This window comes from Dromiciops gliroides, chromosome X (genome assembly GCF_019393635.1).
Source record: "Dromiciops gliroides isolate mDroGli1 chromosome X, mDroGli1.pri, whole genome shotgun sequence".
Taxonomy (NCBI): Eukaryota; Metazoa; Chordata; class Mammalia; order Microbiotheria; family Microbiotheriidae; genus Dromiciops; species Dromiciops gliroides.
Window position 1 is genome coordinate 5,075,802 of NC_057867.1, and position 23,531 is coordinate 5,099,332.

The 23,531-nt window shown below is 49.8% G+C and overlaps 1 protein-coding gene across 5 annotated transcripts; it reads right to left on the reverse strand.

Annotated features, from left to right (window-relative positions):
* Nucleotides 1-594: 594 nt before the first annotated feature.
* On the reverse strand, nucleotides 595-18,916 carry PFKFB1 (6-phosphofructo-2-kinase/fructose-2,6-biphosphatase 1). 5 transcript variants are annotated; one of them, XM_043973891.1, is made up of 15 exons: nucleotides 18,722-18,916; nucleotides 13,085-13,210; nucleotides 11,912-12,005; nucleotides 11,529-11,595; nucleotides 11,128-11,202; nucleotides 10,570-10,626; nucleotides 9,736-9,857; nucleotides 8,362-8,569; nucleotides 6,725-6,871; nucleotides 5,959-6,063; nucleotides 5,141-5,270; nucleotides 3,700-3,762; nucleotides 2,924-2,988; nucleotides 1,961-2,054; nucleotides 595-1,076 (listed from the first exon to the last, which is right to left on the reverse strand). In XM_043973891.1, the coding sequence occupies exons 1-14, from the start codon at nucleotides 18,747-18,749 to the stop codon at nucleotides 1,986-1,988; spliced, it is 1,356 nt and encodes a 451-aa protein (XP_043829826.1). In that variant the 5' UTR covers nucleotides 18,750-18,916; the 3' UTR covers nucleotides 595-1,076; nucleotides 1,961-1,985. The 5 variants fall into 5 exon arrangements, with proteins under 5 accessions (XP_043829826.1, XP_043829824.1, XP_043829827.1 ...); XM_043973889.1 differs by lacking the exon at nucleotides 18,722-18,916 and adding an exon at nucleotides 15,431-16,192; XM_043973892.1 differs by lacking the exon at nucleotides 1,961-2,054 and having other exon boundaries at nucleotides 18,722-18,914.
* Between the last annotated feature and the right edge of the window lie 4,615 nt (nucleotides 18,917-23,531).

A 23,531-nucleotide genomic window follows, 5' to 3' on the forward strand; every position in this document is an offset into this window, starting at 1 on the left:
CTAGTCAAACACAGGTGGAGATGGGAACTGAACCTGGGAGTAGCAAATGCTCTGTGATTTGAGTCAGTTTCCTAGGACACCAGTGGAAGGTCACACAGCCAGTAGGGATCAGGGTGGCTCTGAGGCCAAGCATTGTAATATCTTGGTGTAGCATTAAGCTGGGTGATTGTGATTCTGAGGCAGAGGAGTTCACAGGACTGCTCCTTCAGAGCTGGCAGCTTCCTAAGGGGTTGCCTAATCCAATCTCGAGTGTTTCAGAGAAGGAAGAAACCTTGGGGATAATCCAGTCCAAAGGTCTATTTGCGAGAGGGGAGAAATAAAGAGCTGTGATTTTGCCACTGTCTCCAAAGGTGTCATGGTTCTAAGATAACATGGATGCTGGTGGCCAGGGAGCATGGGGGGGGGGGTGCAGTGAGCACAAGGCACACTTGGCATTTGCTGCCACCACCACCCCACCTCCCCACGGCCACAGAAACACTGGATTGTCTTGTGATTGGCTGCCGAGTACAGCAGTCTTGTTTCACCTACAGAATAATCCATAGGAGGTACTCCAGATACGTCAGTGGGTTCAATTAAGCAGATGATCTCCCCACACAGAGAGAACTTGGTGATTTTATTGTGTTGAAGGGTAAGTCCACATGGAGGGGTGGATCAACTCCTTTGGTTTCAGTATGTGAACTGGTGGGGGTGCCTTAGATGGAATTCTGGGTGCTGGCTACCACATGGCCTAGGTAAGGGCCTGATTGGGAACTGCCTTACTGGGTTACTGGCTAGAGCTTCCCTATTCCTTTGCATCATTGGCTTCTCTTCCTCTGCCACTCCCCACCCTCCTTTTCCTATCTGCCTTAGTTTCCAAAATGAAAGTGCTAAACCAGGGCCTGGCTTTGGTCTCTGGTCAGCTGTGAGACTGCAAAGATGGATGGGGGGTGTGGATCCCTTTGCTAGGGTACCCCCTAGCCAGCCTCTGGCTGTGGGAATGAGAAGAGGAGGGGGCTCTCTGGCCTGTCCTAAGATGTTTAGTAGTGAGCTGGCACTGTATCCAGGGCTTCTTCAGGTTCACGGGTGACATCCACGTTCTGAAACGATAGGGTCATGATATAAGGAGAGATCTGGACTGAAAACCCAGGAGACCTGGGTCCTGGCCTGACTACTGCTGCTCTCTTACCACATGTGGGACCTTGAGAAAGGGCTTTCCCTTCTGCTTTCTCAGCCTCAGTTCCCCCACCCCCCACCCCCTGTGAAGCAAGGAAGCTGTATTCATCTCGGGTACCTTCTTTTCAGTCGTGACATTCTGTGACTCGGGTGAGCTGGCAGGCTCCAGCACTGTGGACAGAATGTTCTGGCCTCGAAGGGCCAAACTCAATCTTTCTGACCTGATTTTTCACTTCTTCCTTAGGGGCACTTTCCACTCCTCCAATACTGTTTGCACACAGTGAGGATGGCAGTTCTCCAGATGTCAGGGACAAGAGAAAACTGCTTCTTATTGGGGCTGACTAGGGACCACTAGGTGGCACAGTGCATAGAGCCCCAGCCTTGGAGTCAGGAAGGCCTGAGTTCAAATGTGGCTTCAGATACTTCCTAGCTGTGTGACCCTAGGCAACTCACTTCACTGCTGTCTGCCTCAGTTTCCTCATCTGTCAAATGGGGCCAATAACAGCACCTACCTGTCAGGGTTGTTGTGAGGTTCCAATGAGATAATCATTGCCACGTGCTTAGCACAGTGCCTGGCACATAGTAGGCACCTAAGGAATGCTTGTTATGTGTCTGACTTGGGGCTGAATGGGAAGGAGAGACAGCGGAAGCCTGTCCAGGGCTGCCACCTCCTGACCCCCTCTCTTCCCTCCTCTTTGCCCAGCTCTGCACTGCCCTCAGCAGATCTCTGCCCAGGCAGGAGGAGATAGGTGGAGTGCTAGCCCCCCAAGAGCGACTCCCTGGGCAGAGGGAGGGGAGGGAAGTTTACCTGAGCATTCAGGGAAGGGAGGGCTTCACTCAGGTCTTCCAAGGAGGGCAGTTTGGTTGGTGGGGGGCTGGCCAGAGGAACAGGGTGGAAGTTCCTGTGTGTGGGAGCACGGCTGGCTGAGCAGAAGGAGGGGCCCGGGGTGGGGCGTGACAGGGAGGGAGGGAGCGAGGACAGAAAGGCCAGCGACACAGCCCTCGAGGTCTCCGTGGAGGGGGGCTGGAGCTGAGACCAGTGTGGGGCCACTTCTCTTTAGGGGGACACAGACGTTAGCTCTTCCAGCCAACCACCACTGATGGCCGTAGGCTCTTGGAGCCCGGGTTTAACTATCAGATGAGGAAACCGGGGCCCAACAGAGAGAGGAAGGGACCTTCTGGTCACCTGCCGCCCCCTGGCCTCTCCCCTGGAAACACGACAGCAGATGCAGGTGCCGTCTTGGCTGTGAGATCTCACTTCTGAGGTCACTGTGCCCAGCTAGCTGCCCACTTCCCAGATGAGGAAACTTAGGATCCATCAGGAGGATGAGAAGATCCATAGTTCTATTGCCACTCCCTTCCTTGATCTCCTGCCCCTAATGGGAACACCATGAAGGGAGCTGTCCATTAGCTGCAAGATCCCACCTTGAATTAGGAAACCGAGTGGGGCTCTTGGGGCCACGTCCCCCAGAGTCCCCTGTCTGAGGCCGTGACGGTCAGGCCCAAGCTTTCCCTCTATTCTCATTCACACCCCCTGTGACTGGCCTGGCCCTAGAGCGTAACAGGGCGGCTGACTGGCAGTCAGGGCTGAGTCAGGTCGCACCCTCGGTGAAGGATCTGCCGAAAGTCCTATTGGCTGGGCCAGTCTGGCCTCGGCTGCTGCCTTCCCATATTACCAGGAAGGGAAGTAGTCAGATGCTAACAGGGGACAGGGTCTGCCCAGCCTCACTGAGGCAGATGCTCCGGAACCACACAGTGCCTGCCCACCTACCTCAGGCTTCTCTCGGTGGGTGTTCACTGCCTCCACATTTAGGTAAATGGACTCAACTTTGCAACCTGAGAATGAGGGAAAGGGGAAAGAACAAGCCATCAATCCCACAACATTCACAAATGGAAAGGGACTCAACCCCTGCACTGACAGATGAAAGGAGGGAAAGGGAGAGGGAGAAGGGAGGGGGAGACAGAATAGAGAAAGAGGGGAAGGCTCAGGACAGTGTTCGGAAACGGGGACCCAGGTGCTGCTGGTCCGACAGGACAGTGCAGTGAGGCAGGATCCAGAAGCTGGCAACCAAGGAGAGGAGTAAAAACAGGTCCTTCAGTTTCGTCGTGGAGCCTTTGGTTCTGGGGTAATGTTGAGGTTGGAAGTCAGACTGTCAAGAATTAGGAAGAGACTGAGCAGAGGTAGCCAACGTCCTTGGCTTCTCTTAAGAAGTCGAGCCGGAAAGGGCCGGGAAAGTAGAGGAGGCGAGCTTGCAGTAATAGTGACGCTAGGAGTCCGAAGGCCTTTCTGGGAGGCCCATCTTCTGCCCCTGACTTGCCGGATGGTGTTGGGTGTGCTCCTGCATCTTGCTGGGCCCCTAGTCTCTCTGTCTGTGAAATGTGTATGCATATGACTGGAAGGGGGAGAGGAGGAGTGTTGGGGGACTCTACGAGTCCCTTCAAGTCCCGTCCCACTGTGATTTGCACTGTCTGGTGTTGGGCGTAGGGAGGAGGAAGTTGGGGGCAGTTAGCATATGTGGGGAACTTGGGGTAGGTGGCAGCACTCACCGTAAGCCACTGGGGTGAGTTTGAGTACTGTGTGCAGGGGACATTTGAGATAAGGTAGCTCCTCTGTTAAAGGAAGGAAGAAATGTCAGCTGTCCATCTGTACACTGTCCCACCATTCATCCCCCCCACTCCCAGCCCCTCTCCTCATCCATCTCTACCCACTGCATAAAGCACCTTCTAAAGTCATTTGGAGGCTGGGGAGGCTACTGGAGGTGGCAACTCCCTTGGAAGACAAACCCTGCCTACTACCAGATGACTTCTGCCTGAGGATCACACTTCCTAAGCATAAGGCCTAGTTAGCAGCAGACTGGCCCCTAGCTAATAAGTAAGCTCTCTGGCCTTGGTGAGCCACTGTGTAGGACCAAAAGTGACCCAGTCCTTAAGTCAGCCCACATGATATCAGGAGAAGTGGAGGGAGCCCCTGATTCTTTTTGGAGGGTTGGGAAGAGGAGGTCAGGCAAGAATGCATCCGGATGACGGCACAGTTGGGCCACCTTGGAGCGAGGCACTCCATTGACGTGGGAGCCATGGAGGGATCTGTAGACATGGCTAGGGCTAGAGACTGGGCTGCTGCTTTCACTAGCACTTGGGGCCCAGAGAACTGCAGTAATTTGGCCAGAGACACGTAGCCAGCATGTATCAGAGGAGGACTCGAACACGGATGTTTCTGGCATGGAGGCTGACTCAATCTTTCCATGCCCGGGGCATTCTGTACTTCAAAAGATCCAGGAGTCCCTCTTCTCTCGGTTGATGCCAAGCTCAGCCCCTCCACACCTCGGCACATAATCAAACTAATGCCTCTTATTTCCCAACTTTTTGAAGGTACATAGCGTACTTTCCTCACAACAATCATGTAAGGTGGCTATTATGAATATTATCCCCATTACGGAGGAGGAAACTGAGGCAAAGGGACTTATCCAGGTCACCTCTCAGCTGGGGAGTTTCAAAGTTGTGCGTGTTGTTCTCCCCGCTCTGGCCAGGATGCCACGAACTGCCGTAGCCTCCCGTGAAGAGCCATGTTAGGCCTGGGGTTCTTGGGGCTGCCAAAGGCTGCATCCCACTGCCACCATTTTGGAGACCCAGGCACACCTCCATATCCTGGCACCACCATAGCACCAGGGATGCTATTCCCCAGGCTTTGCCAGCTTCCTGTGTGCAGAGCCTCTTTTTTGCAAGTGGCATTTTGTAATAATGTTGTTTGATCTCTTGTAGTGAAGAGACCTTTTCGACTTTTTCTTAGAAAGGAAACGTTGCTATATCTCATGCTAAGCAAAGCACTGTTAGGGTCACTTCTCCCACTGGCTGTGTCTGCTTTGGATTTAAGTGTGTTCACTGAGGACTGTTTGCTGCCACGTGGTGAGTTCCTCCCCTGTATGCTCACCCCACCAGGCTGGGCCAGTCCTTGCCTGGGCTCTGGCTCTGGCAGGATGCTAGGGGTTACCTGCAGTCTTATCCAGAAAGTAGGCCAGGAGACAACGCATCACAGCCTGGTGGCAGATCACCAGCACGTTCTCCTGCCGTTCGAGTTCCATGATCACAGGCTCTAGACGCTGTACCAAGTCCTCATAGGACTAGAAAGGAGAGACAGACCATGACATGAGCAAGAAGGGAGAGGGGCAGAGAGCCACCTGCTGGCCAGAGGCATGCTAGTGCACCCCCGGGGAGGCACCCCCAGGAGGCTAGGCTTCTTGCTCCTGGCTTTGATTTTGAACTCCCTAGCTAGTTCTGGGAAAGCCCTTCCCACCCCACCCCATGCCCCAGTCCTCTCCAGCCCACTGCTCACACCCCTGGTCCTGATTCTTTCACTGTATGGTGGGGGATCCTGATGCCCCTGGTCTGTAGGGTGTGAGGTCAGGGATAGGAAAGCTACAAAGGACATTGGCTTCTCCCTCACTCTTGGCCAAGAGAGCATCTTGACCTCCCAGGGAATTCAGAATCAAAAGGGTTTAGGGATGAGGGCATGAGATGGCCTGTACTCAGGTGTAACTTCTTTCTTATGCACTGAGGTGCAGGGTGGGGGAATGGTGTTGACCATGGGCTCTCCCTCCTAGGGTGCTGCAGCCCAAATAGGGAACACACTGTGGATGGAGTCTCAGGGTAGGTAGCTTGTGAGGGTGGGAGGGGGCCTGAGACCAGCTGAATAGGCACCAGCCAGACTTGAGCACAGCTAAACACAGGGCATAATGGGCCTCTGGGGCTCTGGCAGCAGGTGCTGACCCAGCTTTTGTTTGGCTGTTGCTCCCAACGGGCCCCCCTCACCTCTCCCTTGGGGTAGCGGTAGCGATATTTGTCCTGGTCTCGAAGTGCAAATTCCTCTGGGTAATGCTCTTGGATCTCCTCATAGGTCATCTCTTCACAGACACCCTGAAATACAGCAGGCATCAATAAATGGGTCCAGGAAAGAGGTCTGGGCTATATGAACTAGAATGTGGGAGCATACACGTGCAGGTCTGCATAGACTAGGTCTGCGAGCGTCTGCATTCACTCTATGTCTCTGACTTCAGTGGGCATTGGGGAAATACACGCGTGTGCGTGTCTGGGCACCTCTGGTACAGGTGTATAAGTTTGGAGGTGGGGGGGTATCTAACAGTGTTTGTGAGAGTCTGTGTTCAAGCATGTGTAGCCATAGCTCTGTGTGTGGGGGTGTGTTTTTAGTGTTTGTTTTTGGCTCTGGTTGTGCTCATGTCTGACATGCCTATAACTATGTCCCATGTTCACTGTGTTTGTGGTACATGTTTGTATGTTATCTGTAGTGTGTGTGTGTGTGTGTGTGTGTGTGTACGTAGGAATGTGTACAAGGTGGTATGTGTATACATATATATATGTATGTATACATATGAATGTGTATGAGGGATGTTCTGTGTGTGCATGCTGGGACCTCCCCAGCAGGTCACTGTACTCAGGGACCTTGCTAGGCTATCTCCCTTGCTCCAGTGGCATCCAGGGATGGCACCCTCCCTGAGTTGACAGACTTCCCTCTCTCCATCCATCCATCTCTCCATCCATCCATCCATCCCTCACTCACAGCATCTATCTCATTCAGAGCCTTCCACTGCTCATAAGGGACCTGCAAGGCCTCAGCCGTCTGGATTGTTCTCTTCATGTGGCTTGTCCAGACCTTCAAGGAGCTGATGTCCTGGGACTGGATGAAGTTTGCTAAGGCGTATGCATACTGCAAAGTAACAGGGAAAGAGGATATGGAGGCTTTTAAAATCTTTGGGTCTGGCAGGAGAAACCGCATCTGATTCAACTCAATCCAATTGAGCCCACATTAGTTAGATGCCTGCTTTGTGCGAAGCACTGTGCTCAATTCTGGGGACAGAAAGGCCCAAAGGAGTCTTGCTCTAACACACAGAGAGGCAAATCCCAAGTGATTTAAGGAGAGAAAGAATCAGTAAAGTGTTAGGTGGGAGGTCTGGCCTTCAAGGAAACTACAGATGGGAGTGGGCTTGATGCAGTTTAGAGATGGACGGTTGAGTTTGGGAAACTATTAGTCCAGTTGGGCTGGAATGTGGTGTCTTTGTGTGTGGGGGGGGAGAGGGATATAGGGGGAATAAAATGAAATAAGGCTAAAAAAAGAAAAGAAAGGCAATAAGGTACCCAGGTAGGTGGGCTGGAACTACGTTGGGGGGCCTTTAATGCCAGGCTGAGGAGCTGGGCTTTGCTTCAAGGGATTTTGAGCAGGGGTGACGTGCTCCAAGCTGTGTGGTAGAGCTATTTGGGCAGCACTATGAGATCTGGACAGAGGAGAGCCTAATGAGGAAGTTACTGCACTAGGCCAGGCCTGGTAGAAGAGGAGGGGAAGAAGGCAGAGGCAGGGGAGAAGGGAGAGAGAGCAATGGATGAATGAATGCCTGCATGAGTTCACAGTGCAGCTTTAGAATTCACATTTCTGTGAATAAAGGAAGCATTGAATGAAAGAAGGAGGGAAGTATGGGAAGCAGGAATGAAAGGAAACATGATTTAGTGGAGGAAAGAAGGAATGAGTGAAAGAATAAATGAGTGAAGGAAGAAGAAAATGAACAAAGGAGTAAAGGCATGAGGGAGTAAAGAAAAAGAATGAGTAGGGGGCAGCTAGGTGGCTCAGTGGATAAAGCACCAGCCCTGGATTCAGGAGGACCTGAGTTTAAATCTGGCCTCAGGGGGCAGCTAGGTGGCGCAGTGGATGGAGCACCAGCCCCGGAGTCAGGAGTACCTGAGTTCAAATCCAGCCTCAGACACTTAACACTTACTAGCTGTGTGACCCTGGGCAAGTCACTTAACCCCAATTGCCTCACTAAAAAAAAATCTGGCCTCAGACAGTTGACACTTACTAGCTGTGTGACCCTCATTGCCCCGCAAAAAAAAAAAAAATGAGTAGAGAAAGAATGAAATGAAGCGAGGCAAAGAATGCATGAGCAAAGAAAGGCATGAATGAGTGATGGAAGACATGATTAAAGGAAAGAGTGAAGGAAGGAGGTTGTGGAGAAGGGAGAAATGAATGAGGGGTAGGAGGGCAGAAGAAAAGGGAGGGAGGGAGAAAAAGGAGGGAAAGAGGGAGGAAAGGGATGGATGCAAGGAGGAAAGGATGGGAGACTGAAAGGACTGGAAGGTTACAGTTAAGTGAAGGAGAAGATGGTTCATTGAGTCCATTTCCCCATCTCCAGGAGCCAAAGCCCCTACCTGTTTGCCCCTGGGGGAAAGGCCTGAGTCCCCGCCAATGCGGCCTTTGAGGTTAAGTTCACTCTCGCCATGTCGGCACAGGTAGATGGAACGAGGTGTGACGTGGATGTTCATCAGGTAGTACACCGTGCGGCTCTGGATATGGTCCTGAACCCTGTTCACTAGATAACGGGTCCCCACGTCAAAGATCTTGATGTAGGACAGGTGGCTGCAAGAGCAAAGGAGATTCAGAGAAGGGGCCTTTGCTAGGCCTCAGGCTCTCCAGTATGTGACTGGTGCCCCCTTTGCCATATCCAAGTGGCCCTTTCTCCCAGAGCTGCTGTGCCCAGTGCTTTGCCCTGCTCTTGCTAAACTGCAAGGCCCCCTTGGAATATCCAGGCTCCCTCCAGGGAGCCGCTTGGCCAAAGCTGGAGCCACAGTGGCTTTTGCGCACGTGTGCACAGAGTAGTCACTGTCAGTGCCAGCTGGGAGGTTGGGAGGCCCCAGACAGAGAGATTCTGAGGGTCCAAAGTTCACTGATTGGCCATCGTTTTCTGGGGCTGATTGCTGCTGCGGCACCCCATCACCCCTACTTAATTCTGCCTCTGCACCTTCCCTGGGTTGGCTGCCATAGCCTCACCCTCCTTTTAGTGGATCCTTGGAAGCCCAGCTCCAGGGCTGGCAGTGTCAGGGGTGGCGGCACGATCTCTTCTCCCCAGGCCCAGTCACTCTGCCTTACCTTCTTCTTTTGGCCCCTTTCAGGTCTCTTCCCTCATTCTTTCCTTAGTCAGAAATTCCGTCCTCCTGTTCCTCATTTATTCCTTTCTGCATTCATTCTTTCCCTCACCCTTTCATTCCTTCCCCCATTCAGTCTTTCTTTTCTCCTTTCAGTCATTCCTTCCTCTCTTTGCATATTCCTTCCTTCCTTCCTTAATACTGTCCTTCTTTCTTTCCTTTCTTGCCTCACTCATTCTTTCTTCCACAACAATTCTTTCATGCAATCTTACTTTCCTTCCCATATTTATTCCCCCATTCATTCATTCCTTTATCCTCTCAGTTATTCCTTCCTTCACTCATTCCCTTCAATCCCTTCTTCATTCATCCTTTTTACTTACTCAATCCTTTACAATCCTTTCCCCACTTCAATCACTCCCTTCCAGGACTCTTTCTCTGGGATCAATCTGAAGCCACCTGTCTTTCTCTGTTCCTTCAAGGGTCCCAATCAAGCACAATGCTCTGGCCTGTGTCCCTTTCTGAGCTTTCCCCACCTCCCACCCTTCCTAGCAGCAGCACCAGCAGCACCAGCAGCACCAGCAGCACCAGCAGCACCAGCAGCACCAGCAGCACCAGCAGCACCAGCAGCAAGAAAAAGCCCAGTTCTCCTGGTCCTCCGACCTGTCTAGCTCCTCATCGATGGGCTGGTAATTCATCTCATAGCACTCGATTCTCTTCAGAAAATCTTCCACTACCTTCTCCCGGTCACAGTCTTTGTAATCTGGGCTGCTCAGCTTGACTTGCTGAGAGAGACAAAGACAGAGAATCAGAGAGAGGGAGGGAGGAGGGAGAGAGACACAGGAGAAAGGGAGGGAAGGAGGAAGGAAGAGAGACAGAGACATAAAGAGTCAGAGAGGGAGGAAGGGAAGAAGGAGAGAGGAGAAAGGGAGAATAAGGGAAGGAGGGAGGAAGAGAGAGGAGAGACAGGGAGAGAGACAGAGACAGAGAGAAACAGGGAGAGAAGGAGGGAGAGAGAAGACACCAACAGAGAATAGAAAGGAGAGAAAGAGAAGAGATAAGACAGACATGGGGAGGGAGAGAGACAGAGAAAGAGAGGTACCAAAAGAGATGCAAAGAAGGAGAGATAGAGATAGAGAAAAAGAGAAAGAGACAGAAAGGTGGAAGAGAGGTCAATTAGTTAGGTCCCAGACTCCTGACTAAGTGTCTCCAACATGTTTCCAGGGAAGAGGATAGCTCACTGTGACTGGCTTTCCCTTACTGTATAACCTTGGGTTGATACCGCTTCCCTCTGTGGGCCTCAGTTTGCTTCCTTATAGAAAGGAATTGAACAAGAGTCTCTGTAAGGCTGTTTTCATTTTGTAGGGCTCAGCTTCCTCCTCAGACCAGAACACAGTAAGGTCCCTCAAAGAAGTAGCCATGGAAGGGGAGAATTGACCCTTAGGTTGAGCTCTGGAGGGCTAGGACAGGCCTTATGTCAGAGTGGGGCTCTCTTACTGTGATGTTCTCCGCAATGATGTCTGGGTCATCACAGATGGACTCAATGAAGAAAACCTGAAAGGGAACAAGAGAGGTCCTCAGTTTCCTTTTTGGATCTGGCATGTAGATATGAGCTCATGAAATTCTCAGTAAATTTTTTTTTTCGCAGGGCAGTCAGGGTTAAGTGACTTGCCCAGGGTCACACAGCTAGTAAGTGTCAAGTGTCTGAGGCTGGATTTGAACTCAGGTCCTCCTGAATCCAGGGTTGGTGCTTTATCCACCGTGCCACCTAGCTGCCCCCAGTAAATTTTTTAAAAGACAAATTTGAGATGGAAATCTTGCTGAAATATCTGGCTACAACCTGGACAAGGCCTCATAGAAGTCCTACTATCTGGATTCTGGGCAAATCTCTTGCCCCTTCCAAGCCTCAGTTTCCCCCTCTTTAAAAGGAAGGGTTTAGACCAGATGATCCTTAAGGTCCTGTATAACCCTAGTGCCCTTTACCCCCTGGCTTTCTCTTTTTGCCCCTATTTGTCACAGTCTGGACACAAGTGTGTTCTGAATGAGTTATTATACCTTGTACCCATGCTCCTTGGCGAATTGCAGAATGAGTGATCGTCTTTCTCTGGTAGTATTGGTGGCATCAAAAACCTACAGACAGAATATAGTTTGGAGCTAGGCTAAATGACTGGGGAGGATTTCCTGGAGGAGACTAGGAGATGGGGCTGGACCTGGGCCTTTACTGACAGGATTGGCAAGTGTAAATGACACTGAAAAAGGGCAGGCACAGGTTCAAGGCCAGAGCTGTGGCCAGGTAATTGCTTGTGTGAACTTGGAAATTTTCTCGTCCCTTTCTAGACCCCTCTATTTGCCTCCTCTGTGACATCATCAAGATTGCCACATATGACAATGGGGTATCCCAGCTCGGATGCTCAGCGATTCTGACCCAGAACAGAGAGACCCTTAGGTCAATTTACCGCTACGTGGCCTTCCTCATGGCCAAGGTAATCATGGACATCCTTCAGGGCCGCCATCGCACACTGCCTGAGAGAGGACAGAGAGAAGAGGTCTGATGGAGGAGGAAGAGAGAAAGGTCGTTGGGGGTGGTAGGGAAAGGGCAAGACATGGTAGGGAAGAGGAAGGGGTCAGAAGCCAAATGCTAAAGGTTATCATGGGTGGTCAGATGAGCAGGAGATTAGTTTGAGTTTAGAAGAGCCTCCTGGAGGTCAGGTCAAGTGTGGATTAGCAGAGAGGCCCACTGAGGGTAGAGGGAGGGTGAGCAGATAAGAGAAGGCTAGTGGGGTTGGGATAAGCGGAGGGAAAAGGAAAGGACAGCCTGAACAAAGGTAAGACTACTCACTTCCGGATGACCAAGGCTTCTTTGTTATCTGGCCGAAAGAACTCATAGTTCTTGTAGTGGACAGCCTCTCGGCGGTACTGGCCTAAATTGAACACTAAATAGAAAGTTGGGAGAAGACAACTTTGAGCAGGTGAGTTTGGCCCGTTGACTCTCAGTCCCATTAGTTCTTTTTTTCTCTGGAAAGGAATCCAGGATCATTCTGTATTGGGTTTAGTTCTGGGGACCATGTTAGGAAGTGTAGCTAGGGAAGGATGACTAATCTGGGAAGGCCCTCCAATTTGTGCTATTTGTGCACCAGTGGAAGGAAATGGGGATTTTTTCCCCTGGAGAAGAGAAGACTCAGGGAGGATTTGAGAGCTGGCCTCAGTTGTCTGAAGGGCTGTCACCTAAAGGAGGGATTAACCCCATTCTGCTTGGCCCCAGAGGACAGAACCAGGAGGAGTGGGAAGAGGTTTTTCTTGACATCAAGACAAAATCTCCTTTTGCAACTTGACCTCATTGCTGCTGATACTTGTGTCTCCAAGTCTCTTCTTGAGGCTAAACGCTGGGCTGTGCCCTTTGACCATGATGCTACTTCCAAGGGCCTTCCTAGCATGTATGGTCTGATTAGCAAAGAGGATGGAGTGCCTGGCACCCCCCTTATCCTTGACACTTGGGATCATGTGCTTGGATCTGGGCATAGGTTCATAACTACATTTCATTCACTGAGCATTTATTAAATGCCTACTACATGCAAGACACTGGGGATGCAAAGGTAAACACAGAAAATTCCTGCTCTCAAGTAGGCCACATTCTGTACTGGATGTTACTTTGGAGTCTCAGGACTAAGTTCAGCTACTTGGGACACCTGGGAAAAACTCGAAGTAACTCTTTGGCCAAAAATGCTGTGTCTTTATTGGAGCCTCAAAATGACTGTGTACCTCTGAAAGTCACACGACCCGAGTTTTACTGCTTACTACATAGATGACTTTGGCTAAGTATCTTCCCACTTTATGAGGCCCTCTTCTCATCTCTGGAAGGTCCTGTCCAGTGCTATGATCTCCTGAGGCCACTAGGTGGTGATGGGAGAATACACTAACTCTGGGATCCCAGGGAAGGGGAATCTCACTCTTCCTTCTGATGGGGAGCTAAGGAATAGTATCAGAGCCTCCTTGGCCAGAAGGCCATACGTACCTTTGGTTGGGGTCCCAATCCAGTTGAGGTACCTGGTGAGCTTTGTAGAGATGTAGGTCTTGCCCCGTGCAGGCAGCCCCACCATGATCACCATCGTTGGGGAGTTGGTGAACTGGGGAATGGATGCTGAAATTCAATTCAGTTTGATAAACACTTACTAAGTCACCCTGTGTGCTTGTGGGCTCCTCCCCCTCTCCCCCACCCAGTCCTTGCCCTCCAGGAGCATACAATCTAGGGGAATAGAGACTACGCAGTGTAGTACAAGGTAGCTTATGATGGGGCATAGGAGAGGCCTGGGCAAAGTATGCAAGGAAAATGTGGAGAGGGTGAGATGGCAGGGCTGATGGAGCCACTCCCCAAGGTGGGTTGGGACTGGGGAGAAGGTGTTGAGACACACCGTCCCCTGCCTGCTGCTGGTCCTCTTTTCCCCAGCTCCAGGGTGCCTTGGGGCTCACTGGGGATTGTTCACTTACCCCCTTAGCAGCCTGCCAACGTGGTGGAGGGGAAAGGCCTTTGGAGTCAGGGAAGCCTAGGCTTAATCTCATCTCTGGCCTGACTTACTGGACACGAGTGGCCAGACCTCTTGGCCTTCATTTCCTCCCCTTTACAACAGGAGTTCTAGTGCGAGCCTTCTACCCTATAGCCAGGGGGACTGGGTTCAAATCCTAGCTCTGTTATGGTAGCACCTGAGGGCACCATCTTCCCTGCCCTTAGGGTCCCTTTTGGAAAGTTAGATGAGGAGACTAGATGGATTTTAGGGTCTCCCCCCCAGCTCCAAGGCAGGGCTGGCCTCTTTTTTTTGCCTATTTCCCAGCACCTCCCACGATGCTCGCCTGAGGTGAAGTAGGTGCTTCCTAAATGCTCGGGCTTATGTTGAAATGATGGCTCTCAGGAAAGGAGACAGGTATCCCTGAGCCCAGGCTGGGCCTGGGGGAGCTGCTGGGGCTGGGGGGATGAAGTTAGAGCCTGGAGGAGGAGAAAGCTTCCCCCAGGACCTCGAGAGGGCAGGGTGGTGCTGGAAGGGGCCCTTCCAAGGGTTGAGCAGATCCTTTGACCAAGGTAGGAGGCATAGGGCTGGCCCAAGGTTATACAACGGCCCAAGGCCTCCCCTGCCCAGGTGCCTTTGCATGACTGTGCTGCTGTGGCCTTATCTGCAGCCCATAGAGCTCAGCAGAGGAACCCTCATAGAACAAGGGCAGGTGCTGTTATCTTTGGGGAACTGGCGCTCCTCTCTTCTTTGACCTTCCCCTTCAGCCCCACCTTCCCACTGCCTCCTTCCTCCTGCCCATGAAACCTTTTTTTCCTGTTTCTAAAGTTGGAATTTCAAATGAAGTTTCCGCTCCTTGGGCACTGGGGCATCTCCTTCCTTCTCTCTTTGTCTCCAGCAACATTTGGTTCTGGGACAGTGGGACAGTGTCCTCCCACTAATAGAAACAGGACACTCTGAGATGGAGGGAGGGAGGGCGGGCAGGCGGGCCACACATGATGGTTTTGTGTAACCAACACCTGTCTCCCCCAGCCAGAGGGACTGAATTAAGACATGTCACCTCGCCTCACCCCAACCCCCAACTGACGATAGAGGGTGGAGAGAGGGGAGAGGGGCACCCAGCAAAGGAACAAAACCATAGGAGGCCTCCTATGCAAGGCAGGAGAACTGAGCTCCACCAGGAGTGACTCCTGGTTCATGGAACCTCCCCTGGATCTCAGTTTCCCTGGCTGTCAAATGTTGGACTAGATGATTTCCAAGTGCTTTTCCAGTTCTCAAGTTTGATTCGATTCACTGGCTGGGTGATGCCCAGCAAGTTACTCCCTCACTCTGGGTCTCAGTTTTCCTCGTTATTAAAGGGGTGTGTGGGTTGGAGGATGGGGCTCTAGTCGGAGACCCTGATATTCTGTAATTCCAATTTGCAGCTTTGGGAATGCCCAAATGCCATGTTTGGAAGAAACAGAACAGAACGTTCTCAACAAATAAAGGTAAGGTTCTAAGTGGGATGGAAATGTACTGACAGAAATTAGAATGTTCTAAGCCATGTATAAGGATTTCCAAGGAGATAGAGAAACTTCTAAAAGAGAGAGATGAAGCCTCCAAGAGCCTGATGAAAGTGCAGGCTGAGAAAGTAAGGCAAAAGTACAAAACGGGTTCTCAAGAAAGAAACAGAGCTTCCCTCCTGTTCAGTTATCTCTGGCTGCTCCTACCCTGACCCTGCCAGCCATCTACAGTCCCCCAACTCCCCTGGGGGGGCAGCCCCACTTACAGTCCCCCCACTCCCTTGAGGGGCTCAGACCCACTTACAGCTGTGCCATTCCCCTGGGAGGGCCCAGATCCCCCCCACCAACCCCACTTACAGCCCCTGCGACGCTGCAGACGGCTGCCGCTGGTGTGGGGAATCCAGATCTTCTGTAGCCGGGTCTGGGTGAGTTCCCCCATCTCTTGGGACATGTCGGGCCTTCCTCCCTTTCTCTGCTCCCTCCCTCTCTCTCTCTCTGCTCCCTCCCTCTCTCCCTCTCTCTCCACTTTCCCACCTCTGTCTGTTACTCCCAGGTCCCAGACTGCCTTGGCTGGGGCTCAGCCGGCTCTTTGTAATATTGGCCTTCCCCTTGGCCTCTTTGTGGAGGTGGCCCCAGGCAGGACAGAGGTCAATAAGGGAGGCCTCTGAACTCCCACCACCAAGTGCCTGTCCCCTAACTGTGTATGGAGCCGATAACCTCCAGGCCCCCTCTCCTCCTCCCTCTCTCTGCAGGGCTGCCAATGGACAGAGGGCTTTGGGTGTCAGCAAGTCCCCTCCCTCCTGCAATACACACCCTGCTTTGGGGGTGGGGACCAGGATGGCCCCTGGGGTCAGAGAGGGCAGAGGTGGCTGCTACCCTCTGAGGAAGCTGCCCAGGCAATATCCACCCCCATTTTCACCCCCGAAATGGCACTTTGTACCTGCCTGGGAGGCCCAGGGGAGAGAGGCAAGAGGGAAGGATGGTGATACAGAGTACACTGAGGGCACTGAGGCACTGAAGGGTAGATGGGGAGACCGTGAGAAGGCCAAAGGGAAGGAACGATGGAGGGAGGCCCAGAGGGCTATAGGAAGGAAGGAGGGAGGGAGGGAAAGAAGGGGGGAGGGAGGGAATGAAGGAGGGAGGGAAGGAAGGAAAGGAAGAGGGAGGGAAGGAAGGAAGGAGGGAGGGAAAGAAAGGGAGAGGGAGGGAAGGAAGGAGGGAGGGAGGGAAGGAGGGAAGGAAGGAAGGAAGGAAGGAAGGAAGGAAGGAAGGAAGGAAGGAAGGAAGGAAGGAGATAAGGAAGGAAGGAGGGAGGGAAGGAAAGAGGGAGGGAAGGAAGGAAGGAAGGAGGGAGGGAGGGAAAGGGAGGGAGGGAAGGAAGGAGATAAGGAAGGAAGGAGGGAGGGAAGGAAAGAGGGAGGGAAGGAAGGAAGGAAGGAAGGAAGGAAGGAAGGAAGGAAGGAAGGAAGGAAGGAAGGAAGGAAGGAAGGAAGGAGGGAGGGAAGGAAAGGGAGGGAGGGAAGGAAGGAGGGATGAGGGAAGGAAGGAAGGAGGGAGGGAAGGAAGGAGGGAGGGAAGAAAAGAGGGAGAGAGGGAAGGAGGAAGGAAGGAGGGAGGGAAGGAAAGGGAGGGAGGGAAGGAAGGAGGGATGAGGGAGGGAAGGAAGGAAGGAGGGAGGGAAGAAAAAAGGGAGAGAGGGAAGGAGGAAGGAAGGAAGGAGGGAGGGAAGGAAGGAAGGAAAGAGGGAGGGAAGGAAAGAGAGAGGGAGGGAAGGAAGGAAGGACCGACCGACCAGAGAAACAGCAGAAGAAGGAAAGATTGCTAGAGGAACTGAGGGAAAGAGAGATGGAGGGAGTCAGTGAAGGAGGGAAGGGAGAAAGGGAAAGAGGGAGCCAGGGCAGACGGTAAGGAGGAAGAGGAGGCTTGGGTTTGGGGGAGACTCTGAATGGGGAGGCCAGGGCAGTGTCGGGGTCACTGCACTACGCTGGCCCCAGGCCCAGGACTCCCCTGGGAGCAATGGCCTGTAAGTAGGACAGATGAGTCCCTGGCCCGGAGAGAGATCACACAGCAGCCTCCCCCACCCCACGTGCGGGGCCCGTGGGCCTCGCTGCCCTCTCAGCTCTGAACGCCAGGCTCCTGCCTCTTCATCCCTTCAAGAAGAGGGCATAAGGCCAAGGCTGATCTCAGCCTGGAGCCCCAGGGGCAGCATGGGGTGGGGCATGGCTACTTCTTTTTCTCCCTCCCTTTCCTTCCCTTTCTCCCTCCCTCTCCCTTTCTTTCTCTCTCCCTCCATTTCTCTGTGTCTTCCCCTCTCTGTCTCTGTCTCTTGCTCCCCCTTCTCTCTCCCTTCATCATGTCTCTCTCTCCGGGTCTCTCTGTCTCCATCTCTCTTCTTTGCTGTCTCTCCTTTGCATGTCCCCTTCTCTCTGCCTCTGGCTCCCTTCCCCCATCCCTCCAGTATTAGACCCCTTTTCCCTGGGGCTCCCAGAGACCCCAGCCCTCATCTCCTCCCAGCTTCAGGATCTTAACACAATTTAAATCCCTTTCTTGGCCTGCCACTAACTCTCTAATGGAGAACAGCTTATACTCGGCCTGTGGCTTTACAATGAACGCTGTGATCTTTTCACAAGAACCCTGTGAGTGGACTGGAGATATGTGAGGGGGACATGTTCTTCCATACACTTCACAGAAGGGAAGACTGGGGTTCTGAGGGTATCAAGGCTGGTTAATGGCAGAGATGAGATTTAAACCTGTCTCCAGATACTTCCTAGCTGAGTGACCTGTCACTTCACTCGGTGTGCCTCAGTTTCCTCTTCTGTCAAACGAGCTGGAGGGGGAAATAGCCAAGCACCCAAATGGGCTTACGGAGAGTTGGGCATGACTGAAACAACTGAACACACACTTGCCTCTTTCTGTTTCCTATTTTACAGGGGAGGAAACCAGCCCAGAGGGGCAACTATGTGCCTGAGGGTGCACAGGCCCCTTGAGGTCCTAGTCCTCACCAGGCTTCTACACACTGCCCTTCCTGCTTGACTAAGTGGTGGAGGAAGATGCTAATTGGCTTACTGAGGGGGGAACCCAGGGTCAGAGCCAGGAAGCAGCTTAGTGATCAGGGAGTCTGACTTTCTTATTTTATTTCTTGATAGAGGAAATAGAGCCTGAGACAGGGAAGGGACCTAGAACCACAGAACATCAGATCTAGTGGGACACTTTAACGGTCATACAGCCTGACCCTCCTAGAGTTACAGAGCAAGAAACTGAGGCCTAAGGCTCATTGACTATGACTCTTGTCACATCACAAAAGAGTCAGGGAGGCCTGAAGCAAAAAGCTTAGACTTAGAAGAGCCCTGTCTAGGAAGTGACAAAAAGGGGCTACCCAAATGCCTCCAGTTGGGGAAACTGAGTCTCTGAAGGGTTTGCCCGAGGTAGCACCACTGGAGGTGGCCCCACACCTCCACCCTGGTGTGTTTCAGAAAGCCAGCTGAATGAGGAACCTGGGGGATCAATCAGCCTTTCTCCAAACCTTGGAGTTTTCTACTTCTCGGGGTAGAGAAGGATCCCCACCCTCCCAGCTCTGCCCAGTTTCTGCCTCCTCCCCCCCCATCATCTACACCTTCCTTTGCAAGCTTTTATGCCCCCTACCCTTACCTGCTCTCTTGACTGTTCTGTCCTCCATGGCTTAGCTAATTCACCCGAGACAGCCCCAGTGGGGCCTTTCGATTTGAAAATGGGGTAAAGTTGTCGTGTGCTTGCTCCCCCAGGAGAGTGGAGAGCCAGGGGAGAACCCCTTGGATAGGGGAGGCTGTGGCCTGGCTTGGCCAGAAGAGGCAAGGCACAGTGAGTGGAGGCAGGATGGGGGGGGGGTGCAGTTAGGCTGCAATCAGCTGTTGCTAGCTCTTGCTAAAACTGCCTGGTAAATCTTTCCCCTGAGTCCCCCCCCCCAAAGGTCAAAGCTAATTTTAAACATGTCCTGGCTCAAGAAAGGAATATAAAACCACACACACACCCATCCCTCACCCCTCAATTGGTATTTGCTGGCTACAAGAACAAGAGATGTTGGCCAATAGCTTCAGAGCCTCTGGACCTAATGAAGGGAGCTGGGAGACCTGACTTTGAGATTTGATCTTGTTACTTGCTAGGTATGACACTCAACGCCTGGCACTTGAATCCTCTCACTAGGCCCCAGTTTCCTGTCTACATAAAGAGCTTGGGGCTGAAAGATTGGAACGGAAAGACATTGGCTGGGTGGGACTTCCCTTATCTTTGAGATTCAGTTTCCCTTGCCTGTAAGAGGACAGGACGTTTGGAGTCAATTAGATTTACACTCCCTTCCTCTCTTTGGGTCTCATTTGCCCTTATCTATAAAATTATGGGTTTGGGGGGGCAGCTAGGTGGCGCAGTGGATAGAGCACTGGTCCTGGAGTCAGGAGTACCTGAGTTCAAATCCGGCCTCAGACACTTAACACTTACTAGCTGTGTGACCCTGGGCAAGTCACTTAACCCCCAATTGCCTCACTAAAATAAATAAATAAATAAATAAATAAAAAATAAAAAATAAATTATGGGTTTCGGGGGCAGCTAGGTGGTGCAGTGGATAGAGCACCGGCCCTGGAGTCAGGAGGACCTGAGTTCAACTTGGGCCTCAGACACGTAACACTTACTAGCTGTGTGACCCTAGGCGAGTCACAACCCCAATTGCCTCGCCAAAAATAAATAAATAAATAAACAAATAAACAAACAAACAAACAAATAAATAAATAAATGAAAATTATGGGGTTGGAATTGATGGGTCTCCAAATTTACTATCTCTTTCTAGGCCTCAGTTTCCCCACCTATAAAATAAGGATGTTAAGAGTTAATGGGATTCTCCTAATTGATGGAGATTGATTATCGATGTTCTTCATCTGCATAGGGCAGAATTGGTGAGAGCCTGGGAGAAGAGAGATATTGGTCTTCTGGCTTTCAGTTGTTTTTTTTTGTTGTTGTTGTTGTTGTTTTTTGTGGGGCATTGGGGGTTAAGTGACTTGCCCAGGGTCACACAGCTAGTAAGTGTTAAGTGTCTTAGGCCAGATTTGAACTCAGGTACTTCTGAATCCAGGGCTGGTGCTTTATCCACTGCGCCACCTAGCTGCCCCCTCTGGCTTCCAGTTTTAAGAAAGAAAACACATGGTTCCAGGCTCTCTTCAGATCTCTGAAGGGAGAGAAAGACTCTAGGAAGAAGTGGACATGTAGCAGAGTCAACACCTCAATCATGTCCCTGTCTCCAATGACTACAATAGAGACTTCAGGGAATTTCTCCTTCAGTGAGATCTGGGATTCTGTCTTGCTCCCAATGAGAGACCGCATTCGTTCTGTGTATTGTCTGCTATATCCTAATCTGAGCAGTTCTCTGATTTCTGTTTGCTATTGGCTTGAATAAAGGGGTTTATTTTCTATTTTTTCTCTGTGTCTTCTTTATAAAACTGGCATTTGGTGGGGAGTCGAACCTTGGATTTGGAGCTTGGGGTCCTGTTTCCCTGTTATGGGATAGTGAACCTAGAAATGACTTCTCCAAGACTAACAATATTTAGTAGGCAGATAGATTGAAATGTAACCTTTCTTGGAGGAGAGCAGAGTGGCCAGCCTCTAGTATTAATCTCTTGCCTCCCCTCCTGGCAAGAAACAAAAGTCTTCCTTGGAGAAGGGTGGATGGAGGAGACTCGAGCAGTAGTGTCAAACTCAAATGGTCACTTACTGACTTAGAAAACATTTCCCAATTGCATTTTTTTTTAGTGAGGCAATTGGGGTTAAGTAACTTGCCCAGGTTCACACAGCTATTAAGTGTCAAGTGTCTGAGGCCAGATTTGAACTCAGGTCCTCCTGACTCCAGGACCAGTGATTTATCTGCTATGTCACCTAGCTGCCCCCCAATTGCATTTTAATCTGGTTCTGGTCACACTAAACCCCGTAGGTCCTTGAGTTTGATACCTCTGCTGTAGCGATGTCTATTCATACCTCTCCAAAAGCCCCATCTTACAGAAACACATGGATACATATAACATACATGGGTAAAATATAACATACGCACAACATCCTTTACATTTGGAACCCCCTCCACAGGAATATGCCAATATCTCCTGGTCACTTATTTTGCAAGAAACCATGACTTTTTACTGTGATTTTTCCCCCTAAAAACCTTGGACATTAAAAAACCAAACACCTGTTCTTATGAGGTTCTGCTGTGTTTTTCCTTAAGAGCAGCCTGTTGTTTTCTTTTTTCATTTAATTTTCATTTAATTTTTTTCTCAATTACATGTAAACAACATTTTTTACCATTTGTTGTTGTTTCAACAATTTGAGTTCCAAATTCTCTCCCTCCTTCTTCCCCTTCTTTGAGAAGGAAAGCAATTTGATATAGATCATACATGTGTAGTCATGCAAAACATTTCCATATTAGTCATGTTGTAAAACAGAGACCAAAATAATAATAATAAAGGCAGTTTTTTAAAAGTATGCTTCAATCTGCATTCATGTGCTGTTAGTTCTTTCTCTGGAGGTGGATAGCATTTTTCATCAAAGTCCTTTGGAATTCCTTTGGAATTGTCTTGAATTATGGCATTGCTGAAAATAGCTAAGTCATTTATAGTTGATCATTGTACAATATTGCTGTTACTGTGTACAACATTCTTTTGGTTCTGCTCATTTCACTTTGCATCAGTTCATGTAAGTTTTTCCAGATTTTTTTCTGAAAGCATCCTGTTCATTATTTCTTTTTTATCATAAAAGTATTTTATTATTTTCCAGTTATATGTAAAGATAGTTTTCAACATTTGTTTTCATAAGATTTTTCGTTCCAAATTTTTCTCCCACCTTCCCTTCCCTGCCTCCCCCCAAAGACGGAAAGCAATCTGATATAGGTTATATATGTACAATCACATTAAACATATTTCTGCATTAGTCATGTTGTGAAAGAAGAATCAGAACAAAAGTGAAAATCCTCAAAAAAGTAAAAGCAAAAATAAAAGTAGAAACAGTATGGTTCAATCTGCCTTCAGAATCCACAATTCTTTTTTTCTGGCTGTAGAGAACATTTTCCATCATGAGTTCTTTGGAATTGTCTTGGATCATTGCACTGCTGAGAAGAGCTAAGTCTATCACAGTTAATCATCACACTATGTTGCTGTTACTGTGCATAATGTTCTTCTGGTTCTGCTCACTTCACTCAGTATCAGTTCACTTAAGTCTTTCCAGGTTTTTCTGAAATCTGCCTGCTCATTATTTCTATTTTTTAAAAAAATAATTAACATTTTTATTTGTAGTTTGGGGTTCCAATTTTTATCCATCTTTCCCTCCCTCCCCTCTCCCCTCCCTGAGGCAGCAAACAATAAGATATGGGTTATATATGCATGATTATGTAAAACATTACCATATTGGTCATTTTGTACAAGAAAACTTGATTTAAAAAAAGAGGAAAGAAAGTGAAAAATAGCATGCTTTAGTCTGTTCCATTAATATCAGTTCTTTCTTTGGAGGTGGATAGTATGTTTCATCAATAGTCTTTTGGGATTGTCTTGAATCATTGTATTGTTGAGAATAGTCAAGTCATTCCCAGTTCATCAAACAATATTGCTGTCTCTGTGTACAATGATCTCTTGGTTCTGCTCACTTCACTATACATCATTTGATACAAGTCTTTTCAGGTCTTTCTGAAACCATCTTGCTTGTCATTTCTTATAGCACAATAATATTCCATCACCATCATATACCACAGTTTGTTTAGCCATTCCCCAATGGATGGGCATTCCTTTGATTTTCAATTCTTAGCCACTACAAAAAGAGCTGCTATAAATATTTTTGTACAGATAGGTCTTTTTCTCTTTTGGTGGATGTCTTTGGGATATAAACCTGGCAGTGGTACATCTGGATCAAAGGGTATGCACAGTTCTATAGTCTATTGTCACTCATCATTTCTTACAGCACAATAGCATTCCATCATATTCATATACCACAACTTGTTCAGCCATTCCCCAATTGATGGGCATTTCTTTGATTTCCAATTCTTTGCCATCACAAAGAGAGCTGCTAGAAATATTTTTGTACATGTGGCTCCTTTTCCCCTTTTTATGATATCTTTGGGATACAGACCTAGTAGTGGTATTACTGGGTCAAAGGGTATGCACAGTCCCATAGCCCTTTGGGCATAGTTCCAAATTGTTCTCCAGAATGGTTGAATCAGTTCACAACTCCACCAACAATGCATTAGTGTTCCAATTTTTCCACCTGCTCATCATTTCTTATAGCAAATCATATTCTGTCACTATCATGTACCACAACTTGTTCGGCCATTCCCCAATTGATGGGGTTCCCTTTAATGTCTAATTCTTTGACACCATAAAAAGAACTGCTATAAATATTTTTGTACATGTGGGTCCTTTTCAGTGTTCTCTGGTCTCTTTAGGATACAGACCTAGAAGGGATA

What these genes read in the sequence shown, in the direction of transcription:
- PFKFB1 (XM_043973889.1), bottom strand. Translation starts at nt 15,524, where the DNA reads ATGTCCCAAGAGATGGGGGAACTCACCCAGACCCGGCTACAGAAGATC. An exon ending in GATTGGGACCCCAACCAAAG is followed by an intron (nt 12,006 to 13,084) that starts GTACGTATGGCC and finishes CTTTCTATTTAG; the next exon opens with TGTTCAATTTAGGCCAGTAC. An exon ending in ACTCACCCCAGTGGCTTACG is followed by an intron (nt 2,989 to 3,699) that starts GTGAGTGCTGCC and finishes CCTCATTCTCAG; the next exon opens with GTTGCAAAGTTGAGTCCATT.